At 42.1% G+C, this 17,259-nt stretch overlaps 1 protein-coding gene across 1 annotated transcript in view; it reads right to left on the bottom strand.

Moving 5' to 3' along the window:
• Positions 1–400: 400 nt before the first annotated feature.
• LOC148027865 (craniofacial development-like protein) overlaps positions 401–17,259 on the bottom strand; it is a 49,591-nt gene continuing 32,732 nt past the window's right edge. Inside the window, exons 3-4 of the mRNA XM_087688953.1 lie at positions 1,582–1,758; positions 401–1,486 (exon numbers count right to left, since the gene is read on the bottom strand). Of these exons, the coding sequence (XP_087545079.1) occupies positions 1,100–1,486; positions 1,582–1,758 (564 nt within the window). The 3' untranslated portion in view covers positions 401–1,099. The remainder of the gene's footprint in view (positions 1,487–1,581; positions 1,759–17,259) is intronic.

The following is a 17,259-nucleotide window of genomic DNA, read 5'->3' as shown; positions in this document are numbered from 1 at the left end:
GGTCAGAGACTCATCTTACCTCTCTTTCAAGACCAATAGGATAATCAGTAATAGGTATTGCTATTGGTGGAGCATGACATACACTACCCATATACTGCAAATGAAATCTATCCAAAGTAATGAACGTGTATTGTCAACGTCTCCCTTATATATGTACTTACGTTGATATCTCACATAATAGCAAACAATACATCCCTCAACATGTGGGCATGACTACAAATCCTTGTACATTGTATGATCTTGAAATGCAAAGCAAAATAAACCTTGACCTTTGGCCACTAACTTTTTCAATAAATTGTAGAGGAGCACTTGAAATTAAGCTGAATATTCAACCACTACCCCAAGCATTAAGATTTTAGGCGAATGATCTGTAGAGAGGTGGAGATGTATAGTACGTTCCAATCCAATACAGTTCAGAGTTTCTATACATGAATTGCTGTGTCACAAAAACTGACATGCGGATGCGTGCAGGACCACATATGCATAGTGATGCTACTTGCCACAAAACTGCTGTGTGGCTGCCTCATAAGCAATCCGTACCGATCAAACAACATCACTTTTGGTCCATCTATCACATACATTGACTCCCCCAATGAAGCACATTCTTTGAAAGAAACCGCCTAAAGAAGAAAAACCAACTTTCAGCCTATATAAACTAAGCCATTAAATCTAGAACGTTGATGCTCCATTGACATGATAAACTCTTCTAGTCTCTCTCCCCCATTCCTGAGCACACAGTTATTTGTTTCTCCTATGCTTCAGAAACCTGTGTAATGGCACATGGCATCAGAAATATAGCTTCTCCACAAGGACTTCAGGTATCACACTGTTTATGGATGTTATAGTCTCAACACTAAAAATAACATATGCAAAATGACAACCTTATTCAAGCACCCCTTGGCCTGGATTGCAAACCATGGATTGGCTCTAAGGACATTACATTTCCAACTTGAGAAGCTTGGTTTCATAAAGAAGCGAAAGGAACACATTAGGGCATGCTCACACCACACATACAAGAGAAGTTTGAAAATCTAGTTCCCTAGTATTTCTTTTTTTTTCTTTTTTCTTTTTGTTTTGGTTGTTTGGGGGGGAGAGGACATCATCCCATATCTTCTGTATAGGATATATCATTCTGTCTTTTTGCTTGCATAGCAAGCCGAGCATCTCTCTCCTGCTCGTACTCCCGTAGCTCACTCCTCTGAAGAAAGGCAACTCTATCAGTATATTTGTCCCCACTCTTCTTGTATGAATCTAACTCCTCCTCTAACTGCTTTTCTCCCTTGAAATCAGTCCAATCTTTTCTAGACTTCTCTAAGACATTCAGCTTTGGCCTCTTATCTATCTGCTGAAGCAGCTTATCTAAACCTGTGGAAGCCCATGCCTGCATCTCTTGCTTGCGCTTCAGTGCTTCAGCTGCTTTGGAGTTTGGATCCAGAAACTTGGTTACTTTGACCTCCTCCCCAGCAAAATCTAGCACTTCACTCACCTGTCACGAGAAGGCCAGGTTTAGTAATCAACAAAGTGGCATAAAAAACAAAGCTTTCCATGCAGCAGGTCAACTCAGCACTATAATGTTTATACCTCTATTTTTCCTGCCTTAGCTGCATTCAATGCTTCCTTTGCTGCTGCAAGAGCTGCGGCAGCAATTTTCTTTGAATCTTCTTTAGCTTCGTTGTCCTGTGCTCTACTTTCAGCCTTGGTGACCTGGACAGGAGTAGAAGATTTTGGCCTTGCCAAACCCAGGCTGACCATCCATTCCTGTCAGTGCATGAAAATATTAGCAAAAGCAGGCAGTGTTTTAAGTGTCTTAAAACAGAACAAGTTTTAAATATACAAGCATGAAACCATTACTTAAAATGGACCAAAGAGCAGTTCATGCATACCTACAAACAGCTTAATGATAGACAAGAATATGCCAGATCTTGGTAGAAAAATGAAAGAAAGCGCAAAAGACTTGTTCACAGAAGGTTAATAGGCCGCGCACACAGTATCCCCTCAAGTAAACTGTCCAACATGTCTAAACAAAACCCTTTGAACTGAACAAAATCTTTAATGAAACTAGCAAGCATAAGCATCGTACAACAAATTCAGGAACTAGGGACTGAAGTACCTAGATAGGAAATAAATCTTGTCCAACAAGGTGATCCAAAGGGCAGACATTGTTGAAAAATAACAAATGATGTATGCTCCAAGAAGAGATGTCCTGAATCCCATATGCACAGTGAGGAGAGTGGAGAAGCTAAAAAGCTATAAAGACATGTACTTGGTTCACTTTTCAAGGTATACTATTTTGTACTTTGTACTTCATTCTATGTCTCGTTCATGGTCAGCTCAAGATTGTGTTTATGAGTCCAAGCCTACATCTTGGAACCTAATTCACTTGAGCAATAGTTTGTCTTCTTGTCCATGTCACTATGAGTCTTGTTACCAACTTCCATCCTCCATAGTCAGTGCTGTGCTCTAGATCCATGTTTTTTCACATGTTATCAGAGCGAGTCGAGCATGGCTTAGCTTCAGTCTCTACTCTTCCAGCTTCTCCTCATCTACCCCTAGCTTAGTTCAAGTGCTTGACCCCCATACTCACTGTTTGGCAGCCATAGCCAAACAGTACATACCTCTGTTGGATGCACAGTGAGGAGAGTGGAGAAGCTAAAAAGCTATAAAGACATGTACTCGGTTCACTTTTCAAGGTATGCTATTTTGTACTTTGTACTTCATTCTGTGTCTCTATCATGGTCAGCTCAAGATTGTGTTTATGAGTCCAAGCCTACATCTTGAAACCTAATTCACTTAAGCAATAGTTTGTCTTCTTGTCCATGTCACTATGAGTCTTGTTACCGACTTCCGTAGTCCATAGTCAGTGCTATGCTCTAGATCCATGTTTTCTCACAGACATGATACATCATTACTCATATTTTCCAAACTGTCGCAACCTTGCCCAAGATGCCCACCATAAGAACATTGGCATCATTAAGTGTACAGAATCGGTTTCCCTTGTGAGCTTGGGCTCTTTTACGAGCCCATCATCCGAGGTCTTTCCAAGAGGTCCTTGACCATTAGGTCACCCACACTATAATGTCATTATACATGACCAAGAACCCAAAAGGAAGACATCAATATCATTAAATCTTTCAAATTGTCACAATAGTGCCAAATATGTGCCTACCATATGGACATTTGCATCACCAGTTGTACATATCAGTTTTCTATGTTAACTTTGTTGTTATACACCTTTGGTTTTTTTTATAAGTCCATCATCCCAAGTCTTCCAGGAGGTCCTTGACTATCTACTTGTTATGCCCCTGGACATCCAAATGGGTGCTAGTAGCATTGGTCATGATGGTTATGAAGTGACTTAGTGTGAATGCACTAAGGACACTTCAGGGTTAGAGCAGCCAAGTCCTATTTATAGGACTCAAGGACCTATTGTGCACATTCATTGTGTGATCACGAATCTTGGACTCATGGCCTATTGGCCAGCGCATGCATACACCGGGATGGTGTGGGTTGGTGGTATGAGACACCAAACCTTGGGATGTGGTCATAACCCAAAGTTCTGCTAGCTCCCAAGCTCGGGGATGTGTCCATTTGGCTCCATGGCTAGGAGGTGAGTTTGATGTCCAATCCCTTTTGTGTTGAGTTTGGCTTGTGTCATGTTGTCATGTCTCGTGTGCAATTTGGATCCTAGGGGATTTCATTGGTATCAAAGCATCAACTTGCAATTGGATGTGAGATTTGATGACGCGCACCAAACCACTTTTGCTCACGGATCCATGATGGTTCATGCCTAACAGGTATACTATCCCATTAAGCGTGGTATGGGACACTGCTGGTGGGAGGGGCGTACATGGGGGGCACGTGTTGTCAGTGGTGGGTATAAAAGCAAGGTACGTTTTTTCATACCCGTGCTTGGGTTTTGTGTTGGGGCAATGCTTTGTGCACAAGAGTCTTCGGTTGTTCTAACGGTTGGAGTCACTCCAAGGCTATGGCAAACTATCATTGAAAACTGAAACCTTGTAGCCCAAATGAGCATCAAAGAATTTTTGTTAATAGTAATTTATGTTAATTTAATATTTAATGTTGATAGTATCATTAATTTTATGTTGATAGTAATTTATGTTAATGTTGATATTATCATTAATTTTAATGTCAATGTGACATTAAATGTTTTCGTGGTTTTAACGTTTAATGTTTATGTGAATTTAACATTGATTTTAATATTGACATTATTATTAATGTTAACAACATTATTGTCAATGTTGGCATTGGGCATCGAAGAAAGAGAGATACTAAAAATCAATCGAGGAAAGAGAGAGACTATATGATTAAGAGAGAGAACTGATTGACGGCGAGGAGAGAGTAACTGATCATGGAGATAATAATTATGAAGGTAGAGAGAGAGAGGGGAATTGTGTTTGGCAGATGAGAGAGAGAGAGAATCGTTTCTCTATTGCAATTGTCGGCCATCTAGAAAGGGGCAGCTAGACATGAACAAATAGATTATCCGTGAAAGTTGACGAACTCTCTATCAAACTTGACAATGTGCCCCCAAGCCATGCAGACCACTAGTGACTTTCTCAATCGGGCGAACTCATAGGTGGAGTCATCAAGAGGTGTTGGCATGGCTTTTCATGGGGTGTTGACAGCAGGTATGTCCATCTCACCAGCTACATGTCACAATCCTCGCTTTAACCATCTTTTTTTTATTGAACAAAATCTCTTTTGACGCAAACAACTCTAACATATCTCGTTAAAGTTGGAGCTACCCCTTAAGCTAATCCCCAGTTTTCAACCCAAAAAAAAACAAAAAACAAAACAAAACAGATACAGTTCTACATTAAATGTGTAGAAATTACACAGTGCAACAAACAAAATCTAAGCAAGGAGTAGAGAACACAACAAATATAAGAAGAACAAAAACCGCTTTAATTTCAAACGAACCGATACAAAGATAGCTTTGTCCATCCATGCATTTCCACTCTGAAGCTTAGATGGCGATCCAAACAGATGATAGGCAAAGAGCTTAAGGATAGCTGAAAGAACTCTGATTGGGTGAAAGATAGATTGACGATGACTTTGAAGGGGTCTTCCTTTTATAGCCTAGTAAGGTAGTCTAGTTAGCTTATCCAACCATATTATGAACCTTTCCTAGTGAGCCAAGGAATATTCCCTTTACCATCACGCCTCGATTTGCTATCACCATAACTACTCTATCTAACTCAAAATCCAAATTCTCAAAGGTCACCTTTTTTTTGCCATCTGGTCACATAGACCTCATCTAATATACAAGTCAAGACCCAACCAATGTCTGGGCTCACACATGGGTTCTTCTCATAATGGGGGCCTTACAACTTAGAGCACCATGGATCATTGGTGGCACCTTATGAGGGTGGGGCATTGAGCATATCTAACACCCCCCTCAATGTCCATCCATAGGTGAACTACATCCTCAACCCAACACCAAGTCTCTGAAGATGAACTCAAAGCATATCTTTCATGAGAGCTTTGGTGAAGATATCTGCTCCATTCTCCTCCGTTGGGTAGTAGACCGACTCTACTATCCCATCCTCGATCAAGTCACGCACATAGTGATACTAGATCTCAACGTATTTGGTGCGTGCATGAAAAACTGAATTTTTTCCAATGGCGATGTAACTCTAATTATCACATCTTAGCATTGTTGGATCTTTATCATGTATCCCATATGCCATAGGATTCTCCTTAACTATACTACTTCACATGTAGCAAAACAAGTTGATAGATGCTTCTTATTGTTCCAAGAGAATATTCTTGAACCTAGAGAAAATGTTGAGAATAAAGGGCCATCGTGCCTTTTATAAGTACACGGGTGTGAACACACCCTTAGCACATTGTACTTTCATATATATATCTATCTAAAAACCTAAAGAGGTACACTCCGCATTGTATCCACAAGTCATGCTCACTCTAGTCTCTACTCTGCACTCTATCTCTGTCTCTTTGCTGCTAGCAAGCACTGTGTATCTCAATCCTCGTGCCACTGAGCTCAACAAACTAGTATTAAAACTTTGGCTAAGGTGTTCGTGCTCCTCAGAGTCCGTGCGAGACATCTCTAGTGTTTCGCTCGCGCGAAATCATCAAGTCGCCACTAATTTCAAGCATGTGTGTGTGCTGCACTGTCAATCAATAGTCCAAAAATCCTAAATCTGCCCAGGCGACAACATATTCTGTCACGTTTTGTGCAAGCGACAGGTCATTTTTGACTTGGCAGGCAAGCAACAGGTTGTTTTGAACCAAGCAATAGCATGCGATAGGTTTTCAGGTCAACAACTGGTCACGACTGACAAGCAACTTGGCTGGCGATAAGTTCTGTGGGATCAGGCGGCAATTTTCTGCAAGGCGACGGGTCACAACAAAAGGCGACTAGTCAACGGGAGTAGATTCATCACATTCCATGCATTTTTCATCTTTTGTTTTTAAATTTTCCTGCAAGCAGTCTCCTTGCTCTAACGGGTTTCACGCGTAGAAGCACAAAGTGCAGATTTGTGCAATCTTGGCCCGAAAATTTGAGACTTTTCCCGGATTTGGGGATTGTGATGCAAGACAAGACAATTTGTCTCAGAATTTGCAGGAATTTGTGGCATTTTTGACTCCGACATTTGGGGTTTTTCATGTACATTCAAAATTGGGCTGAAATTTACCCAATTTCTCGACATTGATCTGAATCATTGAGTTATGGTTATAGAAAATGCTTTCCTAAAAGGAATGTTGATCTGGTCATGCTGAGCTGTCCTTATGCAGCTGGGATTTACTCAAAAAGGATGAAAACCAACTGTTCACACGTTATGTATTTTGGAACATTTCATTTTTGTAATTTTCCATCTTTTAATTGATAAAGAAATACCGAGAGGGGCGCCGGTCTTCGAGGCCAATCTGGTGTTGAGCAAGGGAGTGAGCTTTTTGTTTTTGTGTGTGTATGTATGTGTGTAAAAAGACCAGGTGTTAATTGAAGGAACTACCGCTTTATGTGAGTCATAGACCGGTTTCATGGTTCCAACCCCAAGATTTAAATTCTTTTCTGTAAGAATTTAAGCTCAGACGGTTTTGGGTGAAAAGGCCATACACAAAGGTTTTACAGAAATAGGCGATACAAGCGAAGACAACCGATCAAGCCACGATGGGTCCCCAAAACCTTATTGCAAGCGCAATACTACTGCAAGGGTAATGAAAATTCATATTTCTGCATATTTGGTTTTTGCAAACCAAGTTAATGAAGTTAACGGTAATGTGTCTGTACTAAATGAAAGTAGAAGGGCTTTCTTGGATAAATTCAATGACTGTTACTCAGATTCGTTACCAGGAGAGTTACCCCCTGAGAAGCCTAAAGATCATACCATAGATCTTATTCCAGAGACTAGTCCACCCAATAGGCTACCGTACAAGGTCAATGCAGCACAATAGAAAGAGATTATGACACAGATTAATGAGCTTTTAGAGAAGAGACTAATTTAGCCAAGTAGTTCTCCGTTTTGTTCACCTGTGTTGCTAGTTCAGAAAAATGATGGCTCTTGGCGAATGTGTATTGACTACAGAGCCTTGAACAAGAACACGATCAAGAATAGGTTTTTGATTCCAAGGATAGATGACATTCTTGATCAATTACAGGGAGCAGGAATGTTTAGCACCATAGTTTTGAAAAGTGGGTACCATCAGATCAAAATCAGGCCAAAGGATATCCATAAGACTGCTTTTAGAACGACATTTGTTCTCTATGAATTTCTAGTCATGCCGTTTGGATTGACCAATGCTCCTGCTACGTTTAATAGAATGATGGATAGAATTTTCCACCCTTATCGAAGTTTCGTTGGCACATTCTTTGATGATATGATTATCTTTTCAAAGAATGAAGAGGAGCATAGAAAACACTTATTTACAGTCTTTAATGAGCTTAAGCATAATAGATTGCTCATTAATGGCAAGAAGAGTGAATTCTTTTTGGAAGAGATTCACTTCTTTGGGCACATAGTTTCTAAAGATGGTGTGAAGATGGATCCTACAAAGATAGAAGCAATTGTCTCTTGGCCAGACTTGAAAACTGTTCATGATGTTCGTAGTTTCCTTGGCCTATGCTCTTACTATAGAAGATTTGTAAGACACTTTGCAGAGATTGCTTCTTCTTTACATGCGCTTAAAAAGAAGGATATCAAATGGCAATGGACTGACAAAGAGAAATCAGCATTTAGATGTTTGAAGGGAAAAATAGCTATAGATCCAATACTTATTTTGTCAGATCTGTCTAAGTCATTCGTAGTGCAATGTGATGCATGTGGAAACAGCATTGATGCTGTATTAATGCAAAATGGCCAAGTTGTGGCATACGAGAGTAGAGTACTTTCTATCATTGAAAGGACTTACCAAATTTATGAGAAAGAGTTATTTGTTGTGATCCATGCACTTTCTAGTTGAAAGCACTATTTGCTTGGTGCTGATTTTTTAGTGTAAACGGATCATCAAACACTTAGATACTTTCTCACACAGGCTAAATTGTCAGAGAAACACATGCGTTGGGCAAATTTCCTATCTATGTTTCATTTTCAGATAGTGCATGTGGAAGGCAAGAAGAATGTAGTCGCAGATGCTTTATCTTGCAAACCACAGGTGTCAGCCGTTTCAATTTCTTATCACCATGAATTGGATGATATGAAATAGCAATATGCTGATGACGGAGATTTCTTTTAAATCTATGAACAGTTGATCAATGGTCAACATCATGATCATTATGTGTTCAAAGAAGGCTTTATCATGATGCATGGAAGACTGTGTGTTACAAAACAGCTAAGGCCAAAAGTTTTATTAGAAAGTCATGCTCCACCGTATGCAGGACATCGTGGTATTAATGCTACAGTCAAAGCGGTAGAGACTTTCTTCTATTGGCCAGCCTTGAGATCTAATGTTGATGCATATGTCAGATCTTGCCTTGTATGCCAAAAGATCAAATTTGATAGACAAAAGGCACCAGGGTTATTGCAACCATTGCCTATTCCAGAAAGGCCATGGGAAAGTATTGTCATAGATTTCATTTTTGATCTTCCAAGAACTTCAGGGAATGATGGAATCTCGATTATCATTTGCAGATTCAGCAAACAGGCACATTTCATTCCTGTAAGGAAAAAGGTTAAGTCAGAACACATGGTAAAGATATTTATGCATAATATCTTCAAGTACCATGGAATGCCACGGACAATTGTCAATGATAGAGACCCAAGAATGACTAGCTTGTTTTGGAAAGCATTGTTTGAAAACATGGGCACTACGCTGAAATTTTCATCTTCTTTCCATCCACAAACTAATGGACTGTCTGAAGAAGCAAATTCGATTGTTTTAGATCTACTAAAGTGTTATGTTTCAGACCATAAGACTTCTTGGGAACACTACTTGCCATTGGTTAAATATGCATACAATAATACAGTGCACTCATCTACTAGCAAAGCACCTTTTGAGATTGTGGAAGGTGGAAAGAAACTGCCTCCCATTTTGCAAACAAAAGATAACATTTTTGAAGCAGATCCTAATGTAAAAGATTGGGAAGAAGCATATAAACAGGTCAAGTATGCATTAGAAAAGTCACAAGTTAAACAAAAAAGAGCTGCTAATAGTCATCATCGGGAACTCTTGTTCAAAAAGGATGATTGGGTCTTATTGCATTTTGAAAAGGCACATTTGAGAAAACAGAAGGGCAAGAAACGTTTGTTTCCAAAGCTGAGTATGCATTACTATGGCCCTTTTCAAGTCTCAGAGAAGATTAACTATGTGGCATATAGGCTGAAATTGCCAGAGAATTGAAAAATTCATAATGCATTCCATGTGAGCCTATTGAGGCCTTTTATTGGTGAAGTGTCAGAAGATATGGTTCAAGAGGGATAGCTTTGTCAGAAGTGGAGCAGCGGTGGAAGCATTAACATGTGCTGAAATAAACTGCTGAAACACAAAACAAAAAGAGAAAAGAAAAGAACACGATACAGATGAGAACTCAGATGTATGCACGGGAAATGGAATCCATATATTTGAACACGAGACAGTCGCATACAATAGTGAGTCACTGGCTGCGTGGGCACTAGCACTGGCTCCTCTCTCCACAGAGTCTGCAGATGGTGAAGATGATGATAATGACTGAGGAGGAGCCACTGAGTATATATAGACTGAAAAAGTGGGGAGCAATAATGCTGGTTGGACAGCATTAAAGCTGGCCGACTGGTGCATAAAATGCTCCACTGGCATAAAATGCCACACCAGAAAAAACCTAAAATACCTAATAAAAATGCCCAGCCCAGATCAAGCTCAGACTCACACATGAGCTGACAAATACTTTGCTAACACCCTCTCTCAGATCATGAGTGAGCTGATACAATACAATAGTACAATGAAAAGGGATCGGAAACTATACAACAGAGAACCACCAAGTAGAACCATGGATACCCAAGCAGTGGGTGATCAAGCCACCACCAAGGTGCCTCGGAGAGAACCTGATGTCGATCGTACCAAACACCTGAAAATAGAGAAGATCATAGCATGTCTCTGTGTCCATCATCAATGTCTCGCAGTAGCATACAAGACCATCCTGTCAAAAATGCCTCTGAACATAGGTGACCATGGATTCCCCGCCTTCGGCCAGACCGCCAAAGTGTCCCCTCATGTGAGCTCCAGACGAAAGCCTCCCGCTCTCTGTCAGATAACCAGCTCAGCATGAACCTGGATGTCAATCCCAGCTCCAGGATTTGATTCCACCAGACCGAAGTCGATGCGTCAGGGACGTCCCTCTCTGGAACCTGTGCACCTGTATAAAAGTATAAATGAGGCGCAGTTGCCCCATCTGAACACCCGCTCACACTCCCTCTCTGGCACAAGAGAGTCGTGAGGGATGACCTCATCACCACCACTAGAAAGCAGCCGAGGAAGGGGCCACCAAGCCCTTCCCGCGATCCAAAGAAGAGGATCCCTTCCGCGCCTTGGACTTCACCTTGGTCGGAGGATCGGAGTCGGAGTCTGATGAAGGAGAGGACTCATTGGTAGAGTCAGCATCCTGCTTCGTCTTCTGCTCCTTCTTCCTGGAAGCCGCTAACTTCTTGCAGTCCTTCCGCAAATGTCCCTTCTTGCCACAGTGGTAACACTGGGCCTTCGACTTCTTCTTCCCGTTACCCCTCTCTAAAGCTACATAAGCCTCACCTCCATAATGTGCCGGAAGCCGCCCCTGTAATCTCAAGGATGCCTCATGCTCAAGAAGCATCGAGGTCATATGTGTAAAACTGACAAGAGTCGATGATGTCTGCACCCGCAAAGCATTGGCCACTCCATCAAACTCCGGGGGGAGCTTGTAGAGAACCGTCCCGACAAGATGCACCTTGGGAAGAGCAGATTGCATGTGCCGAAGCTGGTCCTGTACCTACGTAACACGAAGAAGAAAGGACTGAATAGTATCTTTCGGCTCAAACTTTATCTGCTGGAGCTGGCCATAAAGTGTGATGGCCCACATGATGGAAGGTGCCTCGTACATCTGCTGCAACTTCTGCCATACTTCAGGAGATGTCCTACAGGAGGTAACCGCCAGTAAGACCGCTTTAGAAATACACCGAAGCAACGCCAAGTAAGCACGGGCATCATCCGAGTCCCATATGAGCACCGCTTCCTCATGGTTGTCCTCATCAAAGTCTTCAGGAAGAGGAGAAGGACGGAGAGGTCGAGCAATAGCTCCACAGACGATGTACCATAACCGCTTTTGCACAAACCAAGCTTTCATGACAGCACTCCATGTGAGATAATCAGGTCCATGTAACTTATCATCAGTGGAAGTGCACGGAGGAGCCATATGGAGAGGATAAGGAGAGAAGTAGAGAAGAGATGGAATTTAGAGAGGAAACACAGCCAAAACACAAGCATAGACTACAAAAAATGAGAGTTCACATGCAATATAACCCAAAATCTGATCAACAGAAGACAAAATCTGCTGCAGAAAGTTAAAAAATCAGTCAAAAACTGCCAAAAACAGCAAAAACGGCCTGAATTAACAGTCACCCAGCCACGAGAGACGCTGAATGAGCAAAATGCAAGCTGTAAACAGGAAAAAAAACAGGTAGAAAACTGTCGCCAGCAGCTGCTGATGAAAAACGCAGGCAGCAGAGGGTGCGTAGGCAGCAGGCGATGGCAAAACTGCAAAAAACGCAGGCTGAAAACAGCCCCAAAACAGGTCGCCTGGCTGCGACAGCAGTCGTCTGATCAGCAGGGGTACAAAACAGTCCTGAAATCAGCAAGAAAACACAGCAGAAACACAAATCCTGAAAACTAATACCATGTCAGAAGTGGAGCAGCGGTGGAAGCATAAACATGTGCTGAAATAAACTGCTGAAACACAAGACAAAAAGAGAAAAGAAAAGAACACGATACAGATGAGAACTCAGATGTATGCACGGGAAATGGAATCCATATATCTGAACACGAGACAGTCGCATACAATAGTGAGTCACTGGCTGCGTGAGCACTGGCACTGGCTCCTCTCTCCACAGAGTCTGCAGATGGTGAAGATGATGATAATGACTGAGGAGGAGCCACTGAGTATATATAGACTGAAAAAGTGGGGAGCAATAATGCTGGTCGGACAGCATTAAAGCTGGCCGACTGGTGCATAAAATGCTCCACTGGCATAAAATGCCACACCAGAAAAAACCTAAAATACCTAATAAAAATGCCCAGCCCAGATCAAGCTCAAACTCACACATGAGCTGACAAATACTCTGCTAACACCCTCTCTCAAATCATGAGTGAGCTGATACAATACAATAGTACAATGAAAAGGGATCAGAAACTATACAACAGAGAACCACCAAGTAGAACCATGGATACCCAAGCAGTGGGTGATCAAGCCACCACCAAGGTGCCTCGGAGAGAACCTGATGTCGATCGTACCAAACACCTGAAAATAGAGAAGATCATAGCATGTCTCTGTGTCCATCATCAATGTCTCGCAGTAGCATACAAGACCATCCTGTCAAAAATGCCTCTGAACATAGGTGACCATGGATTCCCCGCCTTCGGCCAGACCGCCAAAGTGTCCCCTCATGTGAGCTCCAGACGAAAGCCTCCCGCTCTCTGTCAGATAATCAGCTCAGCATGAACCTGGATGTCAATCCCAGCTCTAGGATTTGATTCCACCAGACTGAAGTCGATGCGTCAGGGACGTCCCTCTCTGGAACCTGTGCACCTGTATAAAAGTATAGATGAGGCGCGGTTGCCCCATCTGAACACCCGCTCACACTCCCTCTCTGGCACAAGAGAGTCGTGAGGGATGACCTCATCACCACCACTAGAAAGCAGTCGAGGAAGGGGCCACCAAGCCCTTCCCGCGATCCAAAGAAGAGGATCCCTTCCGCGCCTTGGACTTCACCTTGGTCGGAGGATCGGAGTCGGAGTCTGATGAAGGAGAGGACTCATTGGTAGAGTCAGCATCCCACTTCGTCTTCTGCTCCTTCTTCCTGGAAGCCGCTAACTTCTTGCAGTCCTTCCGCAAATGTCCCTTCTTGCCACGGTGGTAACACTGGGCCTTCGACTTCTTCTTCCCGTTACCCCTCTCTAAAGCTACATAAGCCTCACCTCCATAATGTGCCGGAAGCCGCCCCTGTAATCTCAAGGATGCCTCATGCTCAAGAAGCATCGAGGTCATATGTGTAAAACTGACAAGAGTCGATGATGTCTGCACCCGCAAAGCATTGGCCACTCCATCAAACTCCGGGGGGAGCTTGTAGAGAACCGTCCCGACAAGATGCACCTTGGGAAGAGCAGATTGCATGTGCCGAAGCTGGTCCTGTACCTACGTAACACGAAGAAGAAAGGACTGAATAGTATCTTTCGGCTCAAACTTTATCTGCTGGAGCTGGCCATAAAGTGTGACGGCCCACATGATGGAAGGTGCCTCGTACATCTGCTGCAACTTCTGCCATACTTCAGGAGATGTCCTACAGGAGGTAACCGCCGGTAAGACCGCTTTAGAAATACACCGAAGCAACGCCAAGTAAGCACGGGCATCATCCGAGTCCCATGTGAACACCGCTTCCTCATGGTTGTCCTCATCAAAGTCTTCAGGAAGAGGAGAAGGACGGAGAGGTCGAGCAATAGCTCCACAGACGATGTACCATAACCGCTTCTGCACAAACCAAGCTTTCATGACAGCACTCCATGTGAGATAATCAGGTCCATGTAACTTATCATCAGTGGAAGTGCACGGAGGAGCCATATGGAGAGGATAAGGAGAGAAGTAGAGAAGAGATGGAATTTAGAGAGGAAACACAGCCAAAACACAAGCATAGACTACAAAAAATGAGAGTTCACATGCAATATAACCCAAAATCTGATCAATAGAAGACAAAATCTACTGCAGAAAGTTAAAAAATCAGTCAAAAACTGCCAAAAACAGCAAAAACGGCCTGAATTAACAGTCACCCAGCCACGAGAGACGCTGAATGAGCAAAATGCAAGCTGTAAATAGGAAAAAAAACAGGTAGAAAACTGTCGCCAGCAGCTGCTGATGAAAAACGCAGGCAGCAGAGGGTGCGTAGGCAGCAGGCGATGGCAAAACTGCAAAAAACGCAGGCTGAAAACAGCCCCAAAACAGGTCGCCTGGCTGCGACAGCAGACGTCTACATTGCTTCAAAAAGCACTCTAAGTCACTGTAGATTCCAGTAAGAAAGCTTCTCGGTATAGTTGCAATAACTGAGGCAAATCTGCAAATTCAGCCTCTTTCATCCATTTGGCATCCATTGGTGAATAGTTCTTGAACTTCACAAAAAATCTTCTTATAACTCTACCTTTCACTTTCCTATCCTTATGTGCTAGGATCTGCTCAGAAACTAGAATCTCATCTAATTTCTCTACTTCAAGCTTGTTAGCAGAGTATTTGTCAGCTCATGTGTGAGTCTGAGCTTGATCTAGGTTGGGCATTTTTATTAGGTATTTTAGGTTTTTTCTGGTGTGGCATTTTATGCCAGTGGAGCATTTTATGCACCAGTCAGCCAGCTTTAATGCTGTCCGACCAGCATTATTGCTCCCCACTTTTTCAGTCTATATATACTCAGTGGCTCCTCCTCAGTCATTATCATCATCTTCACCATCTGCAGACTCTGTGGAGAGAGGAGCCAGTGCCAGTGCCCACGCAGCCAGTGACACACTATTGTATGCGACTGTCTCATGTTCAAATATATGGATTCCATTTCCCGTGCATACATCTGAGTTCTCATCTGTATCGTGTTCTTTTCTTTTCTCTTTTTGTCTTGTGTTTCAGCAGTTTATTTCAGCACATGTTTATGCTTCCACCGCTGCTCCACTTCTGACATGGTATTAGTTTTCAGGATTTGTGTTTCTGCTGTGTTTTCTTGCTGATTTCAGGACTGTTTTGTACCCCTGCTGATCGCATTTTCTATTATACAGTCGAACACTGCATCTCATTGAAATATGCACAATGTATAGTTACACTTAGCATTAACATGTGTATCATTGAATGAAATCTCAATGCTTTGAAGTTGTATTTGTTACACTTCAATTAAATGAATATACATGTTGTGACACTAATAGTTCAAGCATACGTGCTATCGCCCTATGTTGCATCTAGAAACATGTATATTAGAAAGGCTCCTAGTAATCATAGTTGGATATAGGATGTGATCCTTCACCTATGTGAGACTTGAACTTGCAATGGCACAAATGGTGGGTAACTCCTACCATCGCCCTGTGTCATCTGTTAGCAAGTGATACATGCGATGGCACTAATAACATGGAGAATCTTGTTATCGTCCTGTGTCATCCGTTAGCATGTGTGGCATGCAATCGAGGCCGCTTGCTTCTTTCAAGAGGAGGGTATGTCACCAGGTGGTGATACTTTTTGCAGTTGCTTTCCTTATTTACTTATATAAATATTTTATTTTTCTTTTCTTCAATTGCTGTTGCTTTTTACCCCAAGAGGTCTCTTATATTAAGCCAGGATCTTTGCATGGCCAGAAGAGGCAGCCATTGGGACAAATCGGACTAATGGTTTGTCTGAGCCTTAGGACTAGTTTCATATCGAATGGGCACTGAGGAATAGAATGCCAGTGGTTTGGGACTGTGTGCTTAGCCACTAGAGATGGTGCAGGACAATGAGCTTGGCCAAGACAGAAGATGCACATATAAGAATGCTCACGGAATAAAAGTAACCATAACTGAGCCACATTACACTTTTTGATGTGGTTGCAATGATAAAAATTGCTCATAACAACTTGAGGGATGCAAGGGTCACCATCCCTAAAATTTAGGGAGTTACTATTTTTTGGCCCCAAAATCTCTTCGTGTCATTATCATCATTTTTGCACGAGGATTAATTCTCCGGTTTGTGCCGAGGTCAAATTTTGCATCGAACATGGAGAATTTTAGACCGGAAGGTTTAAACGGGAAAATTGTTACATGTATGCCATGTGGCACAAATTCCCAAAAGAAAGAGAGAGAGCATTTAAAAAAACGTAATAGGCATAAGGAACAGATTTGAGAATGAAGTTTTGGAGGAGCTGAGGGCAGATTGCTGCAAGTTTATCATCTATGGAGAGTACTTCTTCGCCTCTGACTCATGTACGGAGGTAGAGCTTTGCTCTCTCTGGTCAACTCTCTCTCTATTCTCAGAGGAAATGCTCTACATGATGGGTTGATTCCATCAAAGGGTTTTTTTTAGTGCTTTTTGTGGGATTGTTTTAATGCTGGAATGATGCTTTCCTAAAAGGGATGTTGTTCTAGACATGTTGGACAGTAAGAAAATTGAATTAAGAGATCTGCAAACTGCAATTCTACACATGAATCATTGAGTTTTGGTCACACTAAATGCTTTCCTAAAAGGAATGTTGTTCTGGACATGCTGGACAGTAAGAACAATGAATTCAGAGTTTTGCAGACTGCAATTCTGCACATGAATCATTAAGTTATGGTTACAAAAAATGCTTTCCTAAAAGGGATGTTGATCTGGTCATGCTGAGCTATCCTTATACAGCTAGGATTTACTCAAAAAATATAAAAACCAACTATTCACAGGTTATGTATTTTGGAACATTTCATTTTTGTAATTTTCCATCTTTTAATTGATAAAGAAATACTGAGAGGGGCACTGGTCTTCGGGGCCAATCTAGTGTTGAGCGAGGGAGTGAGGTCTTTGTTTTTGTGTGTGTGTGTGTGTGTGTGTGTGTGAAAAGACCAGGTTTTAATTGAAGGAACCACCGC

The sequence above is a fragment of the Lygodium microphyllum genome, chromosome 12, assembly GCF_053477565.2.
Source record: "Lygodium microphyllum isolate KBCC chromosome 12, Lygodium_microphyllum_v1.1.10, whole genome shotgun sequence".
NCBI lineage: Eukaryota > Viridiplantae > Streptophyta > Polypodiopsida > Schizaeales > Lygodiaceae > Lygodium > Lygodium microphyllum.
The sequence above is the reverse complement of the archived record's forward strand: the minus strand, read 5'-3'. Positions and strand labels throughout refer to the sequence as shown.